This window comes from Dermacentor variabilis, chromosome 11, assembly GCF_050947875.1.
Source record: "Dermacentor variabilis isolate Ectoservices chromosome 11, ASM5094787v1, whole genome shotgun sequence".
NCBI classification, from domain to species: domain Eukaryota; kingdom Metazoa; phylum Arthropoda; class Arachnida; order Ixodida; family Ixodidae; genus Dermacentor; species Dermacentor variabilis.
The window spans coordinates 31265101-31287687 of NC_134578.1; the positions used below are offsets into that span (position 1 = coordinate 31265101).

The 22587-nt window shown below is 46.9% G+C and overlaps 1 protein-coding gene across 1 annotated transcript; it reads left to right on the forward strand.

Moving 5' to 3' along the window:
• Positions 1-269: 269 nt before the first annotated feature.
• On the forward strand, positions 270-20633 carry LOC142563974 (lysosomal acid lipase/cholesteryl ester hydrolase-like). Its single transcript, XM_075674733.1, has 7 exons — positions 270-399; positions 1998-2148; positions 5658-5750; positions 10488-10640; positions 15362-15433; positions 16929-16997; positions 20152-20633. The coding sequence occupies exons 1-7, from the start codon at positions 323-325 to the stop codon at positions 20404-20406; spliced, it is 870 nt and encodes a 289-aa protein (XP_075530848.1). The 5' UTR covers positions 270-322; the 3' UTR covers positions 20407-20633.
• Positions 20634-22587: the final 1954 nt, after the last annotated feature.

Genomic DNA, 22587 nt, shown 5'->3' on the forward strand with positions numbered 1-22587 from the left:
TCTTTTCTATGAAATGCTCTCATTGAATGGCTCGCATCGTCTTCGCTTGTCTCTTGTACTTAGCCTTGTTCAACAATTCCCCCATTTTTTTCTATTTTAGGGTAAACACGTTGCCGATATTCATGCTGGTGCATTTATCACCGGAATATTTTGGTACATAATTTTAGCGAAATTTAGGCTGCTATGGGCCACCATTATTATTAAAGGACCTGCCCTAATATTCAAATAAACTGGACAACACCCATTGTAGGGGGAAAAACTACTCATTTCATTCCCATTCGCAGGCTTCTTATTCGCCGACAATGGTTTCGACGTCTGGGCCATGAACACGAGAGAGGCCAAGACGTACACAAGTCATATCAGGCTGTCGCAAGACGATCCGAAGTTCTGGAGATTTAGGTAAGGCGTCAATTTCACTTTTCTCCTTGATACCGTAAATAAACTTGTGAAATTCTTTTCGCCTATCACGACAGCCGGCTGTGGTATAAGGTTTGCCTTGCCAACGCCAACACATTTTAGAACATTTCAGTTGAACTTTAACTTACGATAGCAAAATTTTTCTTGATGTTTGTTAAGTTCGTGAATCACATCGTATGGCTGATACTTCACCTGGGTAACATGTGCCTCCGACATATCTAGTTAACAACGTATTACCTGCGATATCAAGTTATGCTTAGTGCTTGCCTATCAGCTTGTTCGAAGCCCCTTGTCAGTCATTTGTCGAAATAAGCAGAAATAAAAAGGGCTAGAGTATCCACCAAAATCTCACAGGGAACCATCTTCACTTGCCGAGTGCCCGCTCGATGGCGCCGAAATACCATGCCGTGCAAAGAGACTCCACCAAAGCGGGTACAACAATCTGCACTTTAATAGCGCAAGTTCGTCAACATACACCTTAAGTAGCGATTAATCAACAAGGGCACGAATTTGAATTGAATTGGATTTATTGATAGGAAAGACAGAGAGGCCGACCTGAACTAGTGTGATCTAGTCTGCTACTCTGCACTGGGTAAGAGGGAAGGGGAGTGAAAGTACTGGGATGGATGATGATGATAAGGGAAGTGGTGAGTGCTTATGTACATGAGACAGTTGTCTTGCTAGAGCCGCTCGTCGAGCTTTGGTGTCCCGCAGAAACTTCAACAGTGCTTTTGTTGCACGTATTGAAATTGCAGTGTCAGGCCATGGGCCGAGGATAGCTTCCTCCGACAGTGGTTGTCTGCCAACGCTGGCTAAGAAACTTTCTAACGTCCTTCGCTCCAGCGTATATGCTGGGCAGTCGCACAGTAGGTGTTGCAGTGTTTCAGGCGTCTGGCAGTGATCACAATCAGGGCACGAAAATCAGCAAGTGGGTGTGCAAGAAAGACAGCTATGTACTATTGCGAGTCCTCCTAGTCGCAGCCTTACAAGAGCCGTTAATTATTGTTTATTGTGTGGGGTAATTTTGAATGCTCTTTCTCTGCTAGTGCTGCTTCTATACACTTTAAAGCTCAACGAAAGCGCTCACAAATATTTCCTGCCCGAAACGCCTCCAAATTTTCAATCAATGCAGTACATTGCATGCAAAACTCTCCCGCTAGACACTAGTGCTCACAACAAGCATCGTGTTACTATCGTAGCTCAATCTGCAGGCTACAAAGAATGACGGCCGAATAAGAGCTTACTTTTTAGGATGAAGAAGATCCCGCCATAGTCATTTCATACATGTCATGCCTTTTAGAGGCACCCATAATGACCCTGCATGTTCCAGCTCTTTGCACTGCGATAAGTCCATTGAAGTGACGACAGTATATATGAATAATGGGTGTAGTTTAGCGCAGCAAAAAATTTGCCCTGAGTTAAAACAAATGTACACGTTCCTCACTCGCAACTATTCAAATACATGGCATTGAGAGGCAAGTTCATTACATTTGTATAAGCTTCGTCCTTCTTATACTCGTCCGTATAAGTCTTGTCGATGAAGCAGCGGCAGAATGACATAATGATGTTATTATGCGCAGTTTTGACGAAATGGGGCGTTACGACGTGGCTGCTTGCATCGACCACGTTCTGAACGCTACCGGTGCCCCCAAGCTAACGATAGTGGCCTTTTCCCAAGGGGTCCTCGCAAACCTCATTCTTCATTCCGTCAGGCCCGAATACAGCGAAAAGGTAAGGTATTGTTTTCGCTTCAGATGGTTATCAGCTTCTTCTTGCTGCGAGGTTGTGCAGAAAGTAATGCTGTCTGGCTCATTGGCGTAACTGCATAAATTATCAAGCACCATGATTAAGGGAGTATAGACCTATCCGATCAGCCTTTTAAGGGCTGCGAGACTTAAGATTGACTATTGAGGATGCTGTTGTGAAAGGGCACCAAAATAATTCTGACCACCTGAGTTTCTTTAACGAGCACCCAAAGAACGGTATGCGAGGATTGTTGCATTTCACTTCTGCCGAAATGCGGACGCGGCGGCCGGGATTCGAACCCACCACTTCGTGTTCAGCCGGAGATTGTCATTGCAACGACGCCACCGCGGCGACGACAGCTTTGTGTTCGTATTTGCCCAGGCGTCATGCGCATGCATGAGTTATCAGCTAGACTCCTGGGAACTTTTTGCTGGAGCCTTTTCGACATGCGGAGGCTGTTTGGTGGGGACTCGCGCTCTTAATATTAATTTGCCTAGGTGCTGAGGAGGACGACGAGCTTTGCGCCCGTGTAAGTGGTGCTTAAATTTGTTTACAATCGGTATTGTAGCAGCGGTTGACGTTGGGAGGAGTATATACGCGCCCTAAGTGCATAGGGCTAGGCGTACGCGTCGTCGAGTCACGAACAAATAAGTAACCACGGGCGCTATAACGTAAAACTATTCCAAACTTTTCTATTCCAACTCTGCAACCAGCCCACCGCGACTGGTCAAAAACATTTTCGGACCACCCCCACTTCACCTGTCTGTCACGCGACGTCACGAAAACCGCGATGGCTCCCCATCTGATAAGACGTGTACACACTGATTATGCATAATTTGACCGAACAAAACAAAAATAGTTATTTCTGATTCGACGTCTTTTTGCCATTAGCCCTCGGCTATTGGCCAAAAGTTTTCGGGCTGCCGCCATTTCACCTGCCTGTCACATGACGTCACAAAACCGCAAAAACTTACCGCGTCAAACTGACGCGTGCGCGTTAAAGATGCATTATTATGCCGAACAAACCTGAATTTTCTTCTGAATAGCCGCAGGCTGCCCCGTTCCGAAAGAAATAAAATATGGCTGCCGCCGATCGCTCAGGCACTGGCTACTGGCACCTCCCAGAAAGCATGACTTTATTTGCGTGGAAGAAGACCTTCTGCGTGGCCGTGCAGTGTTTTCGAGAACTTTAGGCACGTTTACGACCTCGTTCTGCCAACTCTTCTTTGCTGAGGATCCGTTTTAGCGTCATCTTTACGTTTCCGTTGCACGCCGCCACAATTTTCGACGAGCCCCCGCAAGCGAAGTAAGAGAAAGTGGACCAATCGCAGACGCCGGCACCACCCTCTTCATCCGGTTATCGATATTCAGTGCAGTGGCTCGGCCCCATCAAATCCCTCTTCACTTGAGCATGCTGCTCGGCGGTTACGCAAATTTGACGTCAGGGGATTGGAATAAAAACATATTGGAATAGTTTTACGTTATATGACCCCAGAACTTGCAAATGAATGGTTTGCAATGAAACAACTTCGCAGTACCAACGTTTCATTAGAATTTGCGGCGGCCTCTAAAGCGGTATCCAATTAGTCCTTTTTCCCCGCCCCCGATCCCCTTTCTCCCGCGCTCTGTTTCGGGCCAGGTCGCCTCGCTCCCTTGGGAAGAAGCCCCCCGTTTCAAGAGTGGTGTTGAAGCATAGGTAAAGAACAACTACTGCAGATGTCAAAGGAGGAAATCATACGGTAGTGAAGATTACAAACAAAAGAAAAAAAGAAGCTTGATGCAGATGCACTTCGACCTACAGAGCTTACAATCACAAGTGCCGTACTGGGACCAGTAGACCACGAAATGATTCTTTCTGCTTTTATTGCCTGTGTAAACATATTTCTACAGTGGCACAGACATACAAGTAAAAAATTGCGAGGACGCTTAGCTTCGGCTTTAAGAGCGAAACGCGATAGCATTCAAAGATCACAGACTGCTTCTCACGCTTCCCGGCAGTTGCAACTTATGTAACCGCAATGTTTCCGGTTAACGCTGGCAGCGAACGGAATGCACGAAGGCGAGCTTTCCGGTAGAAACGCGGCATCTTGCGTGGTCCGCCATGAGGCGGACTCGAGCGCCATCTGGAGGTGTTGCAAGGAACCTGGTGCGCCCCTTCACGGCCTTTGAGATCTACGCGCGCCGGTGCGCACTAATCTCGGAGGCCATGGCTTCTCTATGAATTTTATAAACGCTGGAAAGTTGGTTCGTGCTTGAGTTTCAGCATAACAAAATTAAGTTTTCTCGTGTATTCAAATTGCAATCCGACGCTATCATGCATGTAGGTTGTGTGTATATCGTACTTTAGGATTTTTCTGGCTTATTTTACTGTGAGAAATTCAATTATTTCAGCAACTTCGTTCCGCTGCATGGAGGATCTGCGTCGTTGACTATGCGTGGTTCCGAATGACGCCGGATTTCCTGCGACACGAGACCATTAACGCCGACGCATCAAATTGCAAATTCTAGCTGGGCCTGAGCTTCTTACAAGTTTTCTAAAATTTCTTCATGTGTAGAACGCCTTCGGCCCGTTGGTGTCATTCAGATTCCTTGTAGTGAATCCTTGGCATTTGTACAAACGTACACGAATCGAAACAAGGAAGAGAGCATGTTCCGGATTATTTATCCGCGGTTGCATAGTGCAACTTGGCTCTGGACAAACGGAGCAGAGGTAGTCCTCCTCCTTGGTAGTATATTACCAACAGAAAATCAGATACTGAGAAGGGAAAGCCCACAAAAATATCTCCCGCAACTTGCCCATGATGTGCTCCAGCGTCGGCGTGCGAGAGGTTCAAGATGAATCTCCAGAAAGTCTGTTTCCTTCAGAAGCAAGCAAACTTGCTGACTTGAATCGTACTCGCGTATTGAACGATTCCCTCTAAAGCATGCATACAGGCTTGTTTGCAATTTCACTTCGACCTAAAGCTGAATCAGTATGCTAGGCATGCTCCAGGCAAATCTCTCCACATTTCATTGAAGCGACTCTCTCTCTCTCTCTCTCGTTGCCGCATGAAAAGGTGGTTATTGTTCTAAGGTCATTATAGATAACGTCGATAAGCTTTTTTAATGAGTTTTACCTCCATTGGATGAGCTAGGCACAGAGTTAGTGACACCCTCAAATCGAGGTAAAAAAATGGTATCCTACCATAGCATTCTAACAAGGGATTGTCTCAGTGCATTCCATTGGTTGAACGCGCGCACCTTGACTGTAATATTTGATTGCTGCCTTTAGGTTAGTTTAATTCGGCTGCAATTATTTTGGGCTGCTAGAAAAAAATTCCTGCCCTCTGCTAACTCCGGACCTCTCCTAGCGAGTTACAGGCTCATCGGCAAAATTCGTGGAAGCTATAAGTTTTTTTGTCACAGGCGTATATCGTGATACCATCAACACAGTGTTTGAGGCCAATAGCTTCTGTTCAAGCAACTCAGCATATTTCCCGTATGTCTCGTTGCAGGTCAACCTTCTCGTAGCCTACGCTCCAGTCGCCAATATCACCCACATTGAGCCTCCGCTTGGTTGGCTAGTGCCCATTATTCCCATACTTGAGGTAAGTCACTTCACTGTTTAAATGTACTTTACTTGTCCCTTAAAAAAAGTGCTACTTCACATAAGTGTAGAAATAGTTTGTAAGACATATGCGCAGATTTACCTACACACTGAAGAACCTCAGATAGGTAACATTGGTGCTGCTGGCGCATGATAACGTAAAACTTTTCAGATTTGTTTCAATTCCAATCTCATGACACCAAAACCACGTAACCGCCGACGCAAACATGAGGCGGTGGCCCACAGCGTCATTAGAACACCACTATCAAACGTTCTCTTGTTTAACGGGAAGTCACTTTTGTTTGTTTTCAAAACGAATAGCCTTGCATATCTTCCCATATTTCTTTTATATAAGTAGCTGACTAGAGGCGAGGTGCACGCACAAGAGATGAGGGTTTCGGTGAGGCCGAGATAGCGCAGTCAAAGTGGATAACGGGATGAGTAGAATTCTAGCCGCGACTGCGATTAGCCTGCTTCCCGTTGCTGAGCTTGCGGTGACTGGTCGAAAATCGCAGTGGTGCAGAATCTCCCCTCTGGAACGCTAAACATACCGTTAAAACGCGTCCTCAGCGAAGAACAGTCGGCAGAGATACGTCATATATCTGCAAAAAAGGCTCTTTAACATGGAGAAAGGAAAAATTATGGGGGCACCTAAGTAATTCTTGCGATGTGTAAATGCGAGAGCATTACCTGTTGCTGAGTGCGTCGCTTAGTTAGGTCGCTGATGTTAGTGTTGTGGCGAAATATTACTCAGTTCAGTGCTACTGTACACTGTACTGACAATTATTGGTTACCGCACCTGCCTTCCCCTTGTCAATTTCGCGCTAACCGCGCAAGTTCTGCCTCAGGGGATTTCATGACCATAATTAGCGCTTCGCAGGATGATGAGATCGAGCCATTCACAGTGGAAGATCGTTACAGCTCAGCCCATACCGTGACGTCATCGCACGGTACTGACATAGACATTGAGAAGATGGTTTCCTCTGACCTTACACCTGTTCAAGCTGAAGCTCTTTGCCGCGTTCTTGAAGGCTATCGCGACATTTTTGACTTTGATAATCAACCCTTAGGTCAAACGTCCATCGTGACGCATCGCATAAACACTGGCGTTGCGAACCCTATTCACCGACGTCCATATCGTGTTTCTGCGTCCGAAAGAGCTGTTATCCAAGGAAGGACATTATTGAGCCTTCCTGTAGTCCCTGGGCTTCTCCCGTCGTACTTGTCAAACAGAAGGATGGCACGTGGCGTTTTTCTGTAGATTATCGCCACCTGAACAAAATCACAAAAAAAAGGACGTGTACCCTTTGCCACGTATTGATGACGCTCTAGACTGCCTCTACGGTGCCACCTATTTTTGTTCTATCGACTTACGGTCCGGCTACTGGCAGATATCCGTCGACGACATGGACCGAGAGAAGACTGCATTTATTACCCCTGACGGCCTTTATCAGTTGAAGGTGATGCCTTTCGGTCTCTGTAACGCGCCCGCCACCTTCGAACGAATGATGGACTCTTTGCTTCAGAGGTTCAAGTGGTCCACCTGTTTGTGCTTTGTGGACGACGCCATCGTTTATTCGCCCACATTTGCCACGTATCTAGAGCGTATTTCAGCGATTCTTGACGTGTTACGCCGCGCCGGTCTCCAGTTGAACTCGTCAAAATGTCACTTCGTTCGCCGCCAAATCACCGTCCTTGGACACCTCCTGGACGCCAGAGGCGTGCGACCTGATCCGGACAAAATTCGCGCCGTTACGAACTTTCCTGTTCTGAAGTCTACCAAGGACGTTCGTAGTTTCGTAGGGCTGTGCTCTTATTTCCGACGCTTTGTGAAGGATTTTGCGACTATCGCACCGCCCCTTACCGACCTCTTGAAGAAAGACGCTCTATTTTCTTGGGGACCTGACCATGCCGCATCTTTTTCGGAGCTCACTACTCTCCTTACCACGCCTCCAATTCTGGCCCATTTTGACCCGTCTGCCTCAACGGAAGTTGGAACTGATGCCAGTGGTCACGGCATAGAAGCAGTGTTAGCACTACGCCAGTGTAGACATGATCGCGTTATAGCCTATGCCAGCCGACTTCTACCACCCGCCGAGAGCAATTATTCAATCACAGAGCGCGAGTGCCTCGCTCTTGTGTGGGCTGTTGCGAAGTTCTGTCCATACTTGCACAGACGCCGCTTCTGTGTCATCACTGATCACCACGTGCTCTGCTGACTATCCTCGCTTAAGGACCCCATGGGACGACTCGCTCGCTGGGCATTACGCCTGCAAGAATATACCTTCTTCGTGGTATATAAGACAGGACGCTTGCACCAGGATGCCGATTGTTTGTCCCGCTACCCAGTCGACGAACCGACTGATGAGGACGCCATCGCTTGCGTTTTCTTTGTATCCCAGCTGCTTGAAATCGGCAACGAGCAACGCCGCGATCCCTCATTACGAGCCCTCATCGACCGTCTGGAGTCAAGGCCTGCCGACGCCTCTCTCCGTATGTTTCTCCTTAAGGAGGGGACATTATACGGCCGCAATATCGACCCACACGGCCTTGACCTTTTGTTCATAATTCAATCGCACGTGCGTTCGACTATCCTCCAACAACTTCACGACGCTCCCTTGGCTGGACACTTGGGCTTCTCGCGCACATACGACCGTGTACGACGTCGATTCTTTTGGCCGGGTCTCGCCCGCTCCGTGCGGCGCTACGTTGCTGCTTGCGAGCCCTGTTAGCGCCGGAAGAAGCTCTCCACACCTCCAGCTGGATTTCTCCAGCCCATCGACATCCCCCGCGAACCTTTTTCTATGTTGGTCTAGACCTTCTTAGACCATTTCCTGTCTCTGGCTCCGGCAATAAATGGGTCGCCGTCGCTACTGGTTATGCGGTACGAAATCACCAGAGCCCTCCCGACAAGTTGTGCTACTGACGTTGCTGACTTTCTGCTCTATGACATCATTTTAGTGCATGGTGCTCTGCGCCAATTACTCACTGACCATGGCCGCAGCTTTCTGTCGGCAGTCGTCGAGGACATCCTCCGCTCCTGCTCGACAAAACACAAGTTCAGCGCGTCCTACCACCCACAGATCAACGGCCTCACGGAGCGTCTCAACCAGACCATTACCGACATGCTTTTGAAGTACGTTGCGACCGACCACCACGACTGCGATATTCGCTTACCATATGTGACGTTCGCGTATAATTCACCGCGTCCCGACACCGCCGGCTATTCACCCTTCTATCTCCTATATGACCGAGAACCCGCGTTGCCCTTAGACACTTTGTTGCCCTCGGCCACACGTTCAGCCACTGAAAATGCCCGCGACGCGTTCGCACACGCCGACCACGCGCGCCAGCTCGCCCGCGCCCGTCTCGAGGCCTCGCAGGAGCATCAGATACGCCTCTATGACTTCCACCATCGCGACGTGCACTTTGCTCCGGCTTCTCTGTTACTTCTCTTGTCACCCATTCGACGTGTGGGCCTTTCTGAAAAGCTGCTGTCGCGCTACACTGGCCCATACCGTGTGGTGCGACAAGTGACCGATGTCACGTATGAGTCATCCCCGCCAACCTCTCAGCGTCATCATCGGCTGCAAGTGACATCGTTCACGTGGCGAGACTAAAGCCATACCACAGACCTTTAACCGCGGATGTGTAGATTAAGCACCGGGACGGTGCTTCTTCTGCCGGGGGTGATGCTACGGAACAGCCGCCACAGTGTGGCTGCACTGAGGAGAAAGAAGATGACGTGTGCCTGCTTGATATAGCGTCGCCATTTTGGCCTCGCGTTAGCTTCCCTGCAAATAAATTGTACATATCATTGGGCTCCAGCTGCACGTAACATTATCCTTTTTCCTCTGTGATGGTTCAGTATTTCCGCGTACGTTGGTTCCACCGTCATAGTGGTATCCGGGTCCATTGACTGTCCCACTCGGTATGTAAGCTCTCGAGCTGGACTGTCGGCCCTCTGGTTACCCTCTATTCCGGTGTGACCCGGCACCCAGAAAATCGCATGCAGTATCTTTTCGTTCAGAAGCCCTGCCTCGAGGAGGATTCGCAGCGCCCCTTGGTTGATTCTACCTGCCATGTAGTTTCTTCATGCTTCTTTGGAGTCTGTGAGTATTATCAAGGATCTGTTGCTACGGTAACCCTCCGCCGCTGCTAGAGCCACAGCTGTTTCTTCCCCCTCTGTTACCGTGCAGCTCCTTAGGGTTGCGCTGCTTATCAGCTCTCCCATGTGATCCACGGTCACTGCCGCAACTCCATGTTCTTTGGTGTTGTGGTCCCACGGGTGTAAGGCTGCATCCGTGTAACCACATTGTTTTTAGTAGCCAGGTGGTTTTCTACGTATTCTGCTCGCGCCAGTCTTCTGGCCGCATGCAGATTCGGGTCCATATTCCTCGGTAGGGGGCTAGCTTTCAGTGTCTGGCCAGAAGAGTCTGGTATATTAGCCATACTATCCTTCGTTGCTTCTATGGTTTTATAGCCTAATCTTTTAAGGAGCGCCCTGCCGGTGGTTGCCGAGTAGTGCTCTAGCTTTAAAACCCTATTCATACAGACTGTCCTAGTGTTGTTCGCTAGTGGGCGTATGACGTTCTTGATTCGGTATATATTTCTTGTGCCTGTTCTAGCCATAAGGATCTCTTACGTTTTTTTCTTGTTTTTTTGTCTTAGAAGAAATTGTGGCCCGTGCTCGTATACACTTCTGCTTTCTTAGTACTCCTTCACGTCTCCTCTGCAGCCTATTTTGTACCCGCTCACCGACGCAGGATTTCTGGGTACGTCTACAGGACTGCGAGATCTTCTTTCGGCGGCATGCAACTTAATCGCTAACCCCATCTGTGCCAATACCTTCACGATAACCGCATATACCAGTCCGGAACAATTCAACAAGGTAAGAATGAATAAGGACACATGAGAGACCGTGCGATCATGGGAAACTTACACCTGCAGCTGCACATATTACTGGAGCATACCACTAAGGTAACGCGGACACGGACAGATATAGAGACAGGCAAGGGTGGCCTTGTGTATATACCTAACGTATAAACGGTAACATAGATCAAGTGGGAATGTAAATCTACACCTTACTCTTAAGCACAAGAATTAATACGTGTAACAATCGACATTTGGACGAGTTGGTACTGGTTGAACAGCTTGAAAGGGTAACGCAAGACGACCAAGATTCCTGACTTTTGTCTTCGTCGTCTTGCGCTGTCCCTTCAAGATGTTCAAAGAAAGAAAATATTTACGGCAGAACCCATGTCGCAACGACTGCCGATAGTAATGCTATTATCATTCATGCAATATAGCGTCACACCGTATTCCTCCAGTAAAGTTTAATTAAAATCAGTAGTGGCTCATTTGAGACTGTTTCGGTCACGAGCGACATGCACTGTCTTCTAAATCGGCCTTTTCTGACACTCGTTTGACAAGATGGCCCAAGAGACGACGACGATGCAGTGATAACGAGGGAATGATGTCAATAAAACGACAAAGGTGATATGGCAACGACAGCATGAGGACAACGAGATGACAATTCTGAAATACTAACGATGATGTAACCAAAATAGCGTGACGATTACACGAGCACAATGCGTTGACGACGGTGGCGTGATAACAACATTACGACGACAGCCGGATAACGAAGCTGGAACAACAATTATGGAACAGACGCAGCAGTTCAACGATGACGTTATGACATCGAATGCATGACAGCGACTGTTTGAGGACGATGGAATAACAACGGCTGAGTGACAACGATGGAATGACGTCGACAGACAGACGAAAGCTGTATGACGACGATGACATGGCGACAGTGAGATGACGTTTATAGATTTATGAACTTGGTAAAAGACAGCGTGAAGACGAAGGCACGTGGTGATAATCGCATAATGATGACTGCGTGACGATGAAGGCATCGCGACTAGGGTATGACAAAAATGCAGTACAACGAGGCCATGGCGATGATGATATGACAATGGTATGAGGCGAGTGAGAAGACAAGTGTACGATGACAATGACGAGACCACTACTGTTTCACGAAGACTGCGCAATGACGATGGCTTGACGAAGATCGCTAATGGAGCGATCACAAAGGTCTTGTGACGTTAAAAAAGTCACTTGACAAAACTGGAATGACGACAATGAGATGCAGGAGAACTAAATCCATCCATGATCTCAGAGAGGCAAGGCGCATGCAAAAGAAGATTCAACGCCGCATTGATGTACTACAATCTCAAAGATGGAAACGTTTCTCTGAGTCGTTGTATCCACGTCACCGCTTATCTCAGATATGGAGAACCGTGCGTGGACTTCGTGTATTACCGCAACAGCGTGTTCCTTTCAAATCTCTCGCTTCGCAACAATGCCTCAGAGAAATTGACATTGCTGAAGAGTTTTGCTCAAGACTTGCCAGGTTGCAGCCACAACGCGCACTTACACCATGTGCCACTCCTGTGCCTCGGTATTCCCTCTTGGATGAAATGTTTTCTGCAGAGGAGCTTGAAGCGGCACTAGCGACTTGCAGGCGTTCTTCGTCACCCGGGCCGGACGGCGTTACATATGCAGCGCTCACCAATCTTGGGCCGAAAGCACGGCTCATGCTGCTAAACCATTACAACGAATCTTCGCGCAATGATTTGGTACCCCGTGAATGAAAATGCAGCCGCTTGGCTCCACTACTCAAACCTAGTAAATCACTGTTAGATTTGTCATCGCACCGCCCCATGACCCTGGCCAGTTGCATTGGGAAAATAATGGAAAGAATGATTCTGGTGTGCCTGGAATGGTACCTGGGAAATTACAACGTGTTTCCAGATGCTATCGCAGGCTTTGGGCGTGGGCTCTCAACCATAGATAATGTCATGTATTTGGTGACGTTTGTTCAACATCAAAAACGTTTGAAACGACTCACTGCGGCACTATTCCTTGAAATAAAAGGCGCCTATGATGATGTAGCATATTATGCCAATACAGAAGCTCTGATTGAAGGAAGAATCGGTGGCCGCACTTTACACTGACTGTGTAGTTATTTAACCAACAGGTATTTCTTCCTAATGACCGAGGACGGCGCCACAACTCAACGCCAAACATTTCGTGGAGTACTGCAAGGCGGAGTGTTGGGGGGGGGGGGGGAGTCCGACGCTATTCAACCTAGTGCTCGTTTACCTAATCAGATGCTTGCCCAACACAGTTCCACAATCAATCTATGCTGATGACATCTGCATTTTGGCGTCTGCTGTAACACGACTGCAGACACGAGCAAGGCTTCAAAAGGCTGCTACGTTAACATCACTATAGCTGCCAAAACAGAACTTAGAGCTGTCTTCAGAGAAATTCTGCCTCGTTACATTCACGTGGAAGGCAATGAAGCGTTACTCTGTGAGTGTTAATGGACAAGCAATTGCAAACGCACGGAAACACCGCTTTTTAGAGGTAATTATCGACCGCGACCTATCGTGGAGCCCGCACGTTTCATACCTAAAGAAGAGGTTAGTGACAATAATACATCTCCTCAAACTTCTCGGCGGAAAGACATGGGGCACGTCGGCGTGTTAAATGCTGCAGCTTCATAAAGCCTTGTTCCTCGGTTTCGCAAGATACAGCCTCCCTGCGCTTGGTAACACCTGCAAAACAAACCTGCGTGTACTCCTGAGACTACAAGCTCAAGCCCTCACGTCGTGTCTCGGTCTTCCGAAGTGTGCGTCTACAAAGGCAACGATTGTCATAGCTCGAGATCACCCAATATCAACGTACTTTGCAACCGACGCTCTCAGGGCACATATTCGGCATGTTGCCCGACTACCTTCTCACCATCTTGCCACTTTACCCGCAGAAAGACCACACACAACTTTCAGTCGTATAATTGTTGACAATCGTACCCTGTTACCATCTGACTACATACCTGCAGCAAGATCATCCTCACCTTTATGGTGCCTACACAAACTTGATATATGCCTCACCATGGCAGGAATCACGAAGCTAACATTCCGTCGTCGGCTTTCAAGCAGGCCACATTAGGACTTTTACGTGAGGTGCACAGCGGCCGCGTACACGTTTACATCGATGGCTAAGTCACACCTGCAAGTTCAGCTGCCGTGATAGTGATACCAACAATATCCGTCAAAATACCGCTAAAAACGTCACATGTGTAATCAAATACAGCTGCTGAACCCTGCGTGCGGCTCTTCATTTCATTCAGGAAGGAGCACCCCATGCGTGGTCAATCTTCTGTTATTTTAAGGCAGGCCTGCAGACTGTACTCTCAGCACTGCGCCATGGATCACATGAGCAGCTCGTAGCAGAAATCAGAGAAGTCCACCATCACATCGTTGACGAAGGACACGATATGATATATGAGTGGTCGCCTAGTCACTGTGACATACATGGCAATGTTTGAGCGGACGCAGCTGCCCGATCTGCCCATGACGGCGTCAACTACGTCGCCATTCCTCTTTCCAGAGCCGACGCAGCGAAAAAACTTTCCACACTTGCGCGTGCCCTAACATTAGCTCAGTGGAATTCATCCGAGTTTACAAGGGCTCGACTTCATGCCCCAGACCCTAATTTACAGCCCCGTATTCCGCCGAACCTTCCACGACGTAACTGCACCCTTCTAGTCTGTCTATGCCTTGGAGTCACATTTTCAAATGAGTACTCCTTTCTTATCAGAATGGCCAGCGACCCACTTTGTGACTTCTGCGGGTGCAATGAAGCAATCGCTCACCTTCTTTGTGAGTGCCCTCATTTCATCCCCCAAAGAGCAGTCCTCTCAGCCACCGATGACAAACTCGACAAGCGCCCAATGACAGAAAACAACATCCTTGGAAACTGGCCTATGCGAACATCAGCGCAATGCGCTATGAAGGCGCTGCTGCGGTACTTAATAGAGAGAGCTCTTCCTGACGAATAGTGACTGTAGACTGTGTGACGTAGGATTCGACGGTGACACCGCGTAACTTTAGGAACGCCTTCGCAGACTGCGTGACAGTGCCCACACACAGAAAAAGTTCGTGCGTATCGTGTTTACGTGTGTGGGTCTATATTGTTAGGATTTTTTTCCTTTCCTTTTCTTTTCTCTCTTACCTATCACATCCATTTGCCCCTCCCTTGTACAGGGTAGCCAACAGGAGATAGTCTCTGGTTAACCTCCTTGTCTTTCCTTTGCCTTTCTCTCTCTCTCTCTCGTTGGGAATGCATTCTTTATCGCGTTTCTTTTTCAGAATTGACATCGTGCCGCAATACCTCATCAAGGAACATTTCGTGTTTATGCCTAAGTTACGCAATTACATTGGAAACCATAAAAGAGCAAGCATTTCGCAAAAACGGCTGTTTCTTTTTTAGGTTCTTGCAGATATATGAAGTATGATTGCTCAGAGATCAAAAATCCCTCTTTATAAGGGCTTGTATGTATTCGGGCGTAGGTTAGGTTACCGTAGCTGTGTAAAACAGAAAATAGGATACTTTTTGCTCGAACTACTGTTTCTTAGTTCCATTGCTGACGACATCTGAACTGCTGTCACCTCTAATGCATTTTTAGTTTCCCTCATCACTGCTTAGTGTGATGATTTCTTCTACAAAGACGCTGTCACGATAAGTTTTGCCTCCTTCCAGACGAGGGCGCCTGTCTACGTGGGTCACTTTCCCACCGGATCGACCTATCAAAACTTTCTGCACTATTATCAGGTATACGTTCTCGTTTATAACTGACACTCTTTTAAATGACGTCACTGTCGGCCTGCTGAATACTAGACTCCGTGAACAAATTGCACATGAAATAAGTTAAAAGAGAAGCCCATTCGCATAACAACTTATAATGTAAGGTATATGCGCCTTGACGTCCACGCTGAACTTCAATGAAAAGCAGGTCACAAATGCTCGTTAATGCAAATTGAAATCAACGTATTTTTTCTATTTGTTCAGTGACACGCACCTTTTCTGTGGTGGCAATATCCTCTTCATCCACGGTGCATGACAAACCACTAGTGCACCTTGGAAAGTAGTGTTTTCCGATGAAGGCAAAAATGCAAATGGCGAATACCAGCCTAAAGGATAAATACTCAAAGCCTGTTCACACATTTGAACTCTGGATATCGCGCCATATGTCAGTCTTCGGCTGTGGGCACCAGAGAAGAAAGGGCGAGCCGAGATAGCTGGTGACCTCATGAGCGCTGTCTTCCCACGTGCCTGTTACTCGGCGTCGCGTAATTTTGGAGACGCTGCGCAGTCGAAGTGGGGAAGAAAGCGACAGCACTAAACGCCCACTTTCAGACATTGAGCACTCGCACTCCCCGCTGCCGGTGCTCCCCAACACACCAGCATTGTAACAGAGAGTGGTTCTGGTCGCCGAGTGAGACCTGTTTATGTTTGTATGTGCACTACTGACATCATGTTTGTATAGTTGGTAAGCAAAATTTAACTGAAGTTTATGTGGGCTATAAGAATACGGGCGTTATTTCGTAAAATTGCCTAATGTTTTCCAATCGCTATTAAGGATTGGCCTTTCGGGCAGAGATGCAACTTTTCTCGCACTTAAGTTGCATTTATTTTAAACTCTTGAATTCTAGACAGCTCAAACCCTCCCGATTGGTTTTAGTTCCTGAATAAATGAGCTCAGGTTCACGACATATTCTGACCTAGGATCCGCAAATGGGCACATTTTCATCGATTCTCGTCGTAATCACCTACTCCAAAGCGCATGTGGAAGTCCTGATCAAGCATTAGTTTAGGGGCAATTGTCATGCAGTAAGCCCAGAAAATCGGTGCTCCACCAAGGTTAATTCTTTGTTTTTTAATGGTATTGTTGTGGAATGATGTAACAAAACCTGTGTAATTGTAATTTATGATCACTTCCAAATATTTCACCTGAATAAATCTCATGTACTCCTTCTCAAGAAAGTTTGCATTGACATAAATAAGGTTTACTGTTCTTCTGCTTTCTAAGAATCAGTTTCAAGGAACTGAACAGCCGCGGGAGTATATGTGTGCCCCTGTTCCATAAATGTCTTGGCCGACAATGCCTCATATAGTTATTAGTAACACTGACTTTACGTGCCCACTTTCGTGTTAAGTGAAAGTCTGCTGCAACTATACGGCTCTGATACGAAGCTCTGTTCCTGAGCATATGTTAAATTTGCCTCACGCAATATGAGTTTCCAATCAGAAGAAGTGTTTCTTACAGATTTACAAGGCGAGAAACCTGGTGATGTTCGACTACGGAATATCGGCAAATCGTCAGCGGTATGGCCAGGTAAATAAATGTTGAGGTTTATTACCTGCTTGAGCAGTCGTATAACCGGACAAGCATCATTCACGATTCCCAGAACGTTCACGCGGAAAATTTTCTGCTTGGCATCCCACCGAAATCATGTCGTAGCGCGGCAGCACTCTCACCTCGAGCCCACAGACACGTAGGCTGTCCATAAACACGTATGCATGTCACGCGAAGGCTATTACCGCATATTTTACAGCGACGCTTTGTTTTCGAAACCCTCGGAGCTTTACTGACGCTAGCTCCTCCTGGGTGCTGCCGCTGCTTGCTGGCTGAGTCGTTCACCCACAGGATGCCTCTGGTACAAGCAATCGCCTTGTATTAGCCACGTGTAGTATTCCTACAATTGTTCTCGTGGCTGTCCATTCTCTCAGTGGAATTACCCAATGAAAAGATGAGCGGTATCACAACAAACTTACTACAAAAATTATACGCATTTAAGCACCTTGTTCCTTGAAGAAAGCGGAACATTCTATGCTATCGTTCTCGGCTTTGGGCGTGTCGGCTTTGTCGGCTTCTTGCCAAGTGGGCCAATGCCGAAGAAAGTGCAATAGCAGTCTTAGCCGATTCTGAAGGTGGTGCAGCAACAATTGGGGCCGATCTCGGATGCAGTGTGATCCCTGTGAGTCACCTGAGTCGCGGAATGGAAAGGCGGACTTGCAGCGCAGGCATGTAAATACTGTGCGGAAAAATTCGTTCTGGAAGATTATATATTGTATAGCATTTATGTACCATTTCACATGCATTCCAAGTTGTGAGTTGTATCTGCATAACTATAATATAGTAATAAAAAATTAAACATCACAGTCCTACTGCGAAAGATGCGCTAACCAGAAAGAGAGACGGTAATTAAAGGGCTCCTGAAACGGTTTGGACAAATTTTGTAGACGCGTAGGGTACAGCTTAAGTAGAACATTCGCACCGTAATTTAAGGGAAGGGTTACGTATTAATGTAGCTACAAGCGATTACAAGTTACCCTCCCCTAGCCATGCTTTTCCTCCTCAACTCGTTCGCCGAGCGATCGGGCTAAGCTCCGCCTTCACTGGTTCTGCGTCACTATGCAACGTCATCTCGTCCACTTCCGGTTGTTTTGGAGCTCGCCTCCGCCCGCGCGAAACGCCTCCGGTAGCGGCTTCGCCGTCAACCCCAAGCGAGAGCTATCGAAGCAGCGTGCGTTGCGAGCATTCTGTCGTAGCGCCGAACGTGTCTGGTATTCAGGTAATCACACACTAGCAGAACGTTTCGACGGAACGGTGTAGGCATAAACTCAAGCTGATGAAGGAACCTTAGCGTGGACGCATGTGAGCTGCCTTATTGGTCTCCACGGCCCAGCCACCCGTGGCGCAGAGCTTAACCAGCCAAAGAAAGAGCTAATATTGCTCTAACCAAGTGTAGAACATCTTAAACATCTACAAAAACAACATGTTAACGATTACACTCCTGCGAAAAATTTATACCAGCAGCAAAGAAGAATACATTTTGTTACTGCTACTGCGTGTGGTTGAGCTCTATGCCACCAGGTGGCTGCACCGTACATACCATTCACATTTGCGCTTCTGTTCATCCCCATGAAGAGACACGCAAGGGGACACGGCCAGGCCCTGTCTCCTTGCGCTTTCGTTTACTCTAATACCGGACTTTCCAAACACACTATTTGCGTGAGTAATCTTCCCGTGTAACGTGACGGCCGCAATCGCGTAAATCCTGGCACCGATCGGATAGCGGCAGCCCGATGCGCTGCAGCCAGTCCGCTCGTCTACTGCCTTGCAGAGGGACACCATGTCGCAGCTTGACATATTGCCAGTCGCTACGTTTGCAGTCCACAACAGAACGAAGTCGAATCATAGCGCTCGCGGAAAGACATACCGACACTGACGGCGGGGCTCTCGTCAAAGACGGAGCACGTTGTAACACAAGCAGATGACACTTGCTGTGTGCCGGCAGTGCTTAAATGTATTGAAAAATTGTTCTTGTGCATTCTCTTTATGTTACTTTCTCATTATAAAAACAAATTAACTAACATTTCATCTATTACGAACATTTGTTTAACATGAACTTGAAAAAATTATCGATCACGTGCCCTGGTCAGCCAATCGGATAGCTCGCCCCACTGACGTCATATGGGTGATTTCCGTCCTATGGGTAGGGGCGGCTTGAAATACCGCCGAGCAGTGGGCTGCGATCGGCAGCGATGAACATTTTAAAACCTTATAATAAATTACACGCTTTACGCGGAGCACTTAGATGGGTCAATTAGTGATCAGAAGGACCTACTCTAACGACTCAGCACGTTTGTAGAAAATCGTCAAAATCGTTTCAGGGTCCCTTTAAGCTTAGCTCCTGCACCACGAGAGATGCGAGAAGCTTCAGAAGCGCTCGTCCTCCATGTGCACGTAAATCCCAAGCAAAACGAGAGGTCTAGCCATGCGTTTGATGGAACAGCCAACCAGGGTTCATGTCGTTGCATTAGCCACTGCGACCTAGGAAATGGGTGCAGTGTTAATTTTTCTTTCTGGAATAATGGTTCTCTTTTGCCCCATTGAATGCCATGGTTGGTGTGCTGTCACAGTTTACCTAGTTTTCCTTCCAGGCGCATCTACGTGGCAACGCACGTTTATATCATGAGCCAAAATTCAACCTAAGATGCTAGGCTATTATCTTTGGTAATCGACAGTACAACATGAAATGGTGAACCTTTGAGCAACAGCTTCCACGAGATTGTACCCAACGATGCAAAACGATAATCGTTCCTTGTCGTGAAAACTACCTCTACTATACTCGACGACTGTATGAAGATATGTCATAATTCGTATCTTTAATTTTTATCTATAATTCTATATGTTATGGTTATTATATAATATCGCTTTTTACGCTTATTCGCTTACGTGGAACAAATTGCTAACAACTTTGTCCAAGTTCTACTTTGAATGAAATTGTCATATTTAATTCTGTCGTCACAGCATGCTAGATTAACGTAGAGGACCAGTTTTTGGCAAGCTCGTTTGTCAAAAACTTATACAAGTTCTTGACAAGCACGCATGGGCTTTCTCTGTAACCTTGTGTAAATTCGTGTGCATGACAGCTTTTCCTGTCATGGCTTTACTTTTTCCTAACCGAAATCCTAATACGCAGGACACGCCACCGCCGTACCCGATGGAGCGGATAAGATTGCCAATCGCTTTGTTCCCGTCGCCAGGAGACACGGTTGCGACCCCATCCGACGTCTCAGACCTGGTCCACACGCTCGGCGAAAACGTCATCTTCGAGCACGTGGTTCCGGAGACTACCTTCCGCCACGTGGATTTCGCCACGGGTTATAGGGCGAACGACATCTTGCACAACGTCGCCATTGAGCTTATGCGGAAATACGCCACTGAAGGTCATTAAACGGACACTCAAGAGGAAAATATATTGGACCTGTTTATAAGAACACTTTTACAAAATATAGGTTAATTGAAGAGACGCTTAGCAATGCAGAAATTGCTCGAAAAACGAGAACCTTGCGGTGCCACCTGTTGAAATTTTCGCACCAGCTCGCCATCACGTCGCAAATTTCGCTGTGTGTGTTTGGGTCTGGTTATTTTTTCACGGTGAAAAAAGATAGGCTGCATTGTGGTTGAAGAGTCAGCGGATTAATTTATGATTTTGCTGAACTTTCGCTGAGTTACTATGGTCCACAGAGGAGAAAATGCTGTTGGAATTCCGGCGCCAAATATAAGAATGAAACTATGACGCTCGTTTTCTCTTCTAGTAGTAAATGGATTGCTACAGTATTAACAGAAATAGAACTTCGAGAGAGCACTTTTTCACTTTATTCCGATTCAGTGTTTATTGAGTGTTTCGTCTGATTGGCATTCTTTGGTGCATGTAGGCGCCACGCGCTTGTGCAGGGTGCTTGTACACGCATAGCACCAACGTGAACCAAGAGGAGAGGCTGGTATGCCTTTCGTAAAGATATACGCTTTTGTCTGCCACGCTTTAATCGTAACTGCAAAAGCATTATATATCCCGTGAGGCAGGAAATCCGGCACAGGACGGCTATGTCATAGGATTGTGCCGCTTACACACTCCAGTGTGCAGACGGCATTGGTGCACCTTGAACAGTGCACACTGTGCACGTGGTCGCTACAAGTACAGACTGCCCGCTCTGGCTTTACGGTCCGAAGCACTTCAGGAAAGCACAGCATCGAACTTAGGGCGGAAACAGAGTGAAGAGCGAGCGAAGTGCACGTTAAAAGCTAGTCGAAACCGCCGATGCTAGCTATTGAATCATTTTGAGCACAGTGGCTGTAAGGCTAATGTTGGCAGCGAAAAAGTCGCGAAGCGACAGACAATATTCTTCTTCGGGAACACGAGCGGAACACTGAACGATTCTCGTTCTTAGGAACTCTTTTTCATTGACATGCAGCCTGCGCATTTATTTATTTATTTATTTATTTATTATTTATTTATTTATTTATTTATTTATTTATTTATTTATTTATTTATTTATTTATTTATTTATTTATTTCAGAATACTCCTAAAGGCACTCTCGCATGAGGGTATTACATAAGGGGGAGGAGGTGCAGTAACGCATACAGATGAGTAATAGGTCGACAAAAAACACAGGAACTGATAACATATAATCACAAAAAATAATGATAATACAATGCCAATAAGATCGCCGTAGTACTAATAATAATCAGAAGTGTGCAAAAAGAGAATACAAATCACGAGCACACAAAAATGGACGGTAATCTGGTTCATCGAAAGCGCACGCGCCAATAATGTATAACAAATAAGAAAACAACACAACACGTGAACTGAAAAAGAAAAGGCAAATCACCGCAGTAAAAATAGGAACAATATCCATAAAAATATGCATGTTACACAGTAGCAAAGAACATTTTTAACACCATTTGTAGTGTAAAAAATGGGGGGAGGACACGAAACATGAAAGGCTTACGCACTTTCTTTCATGATTAGATAGATAGATAGATAGATAGATAGATAGATAGATAGATAGATAGATAGATAGATAGATAGATAGATAGATAGATAGATAGATAGATAGATAGATAGATAGATAGATAGATAGATAGATAGATAGATAGATAGATAGATAGAAGCTTTACTGAAATGGAAAAGATTTGAAGGAGGGCTGGTCGGAGTCCCTCAGTCCAGGGCCCCACTGGCCTCTGCCGCCTGCCTGACCTGGCTAATTAAGGAATTTTGTCCTGCGAGGTCGGAGCGGGCGAGCTGTGCCTCCCACTGCTCCATTGTGTTACTGATATTTGGCCTATGAGGGTGCTTAGTGCACTCCCAGGTTATGTATATTAAAGTAGGTATGCCACCGCACCAAGGACAGTTGGCTCTATAACGAATGGGATACATGGCATTTAGCAATTTTATATGAGGGAATACCCCGGTCTGTATTTTACGCCAATCGGCAGCCTCTTCCCCGCTAAGTTGTGGGTGAGGCGGCGGGTGTCTTCTGCGGACTCCGCGCTGGTGAGCAAGGATGTCTGTGCATGCATGCATTGCATTGCAATACATGCTAACTGACCTGGAGAGGCAAAGCAGAAGAG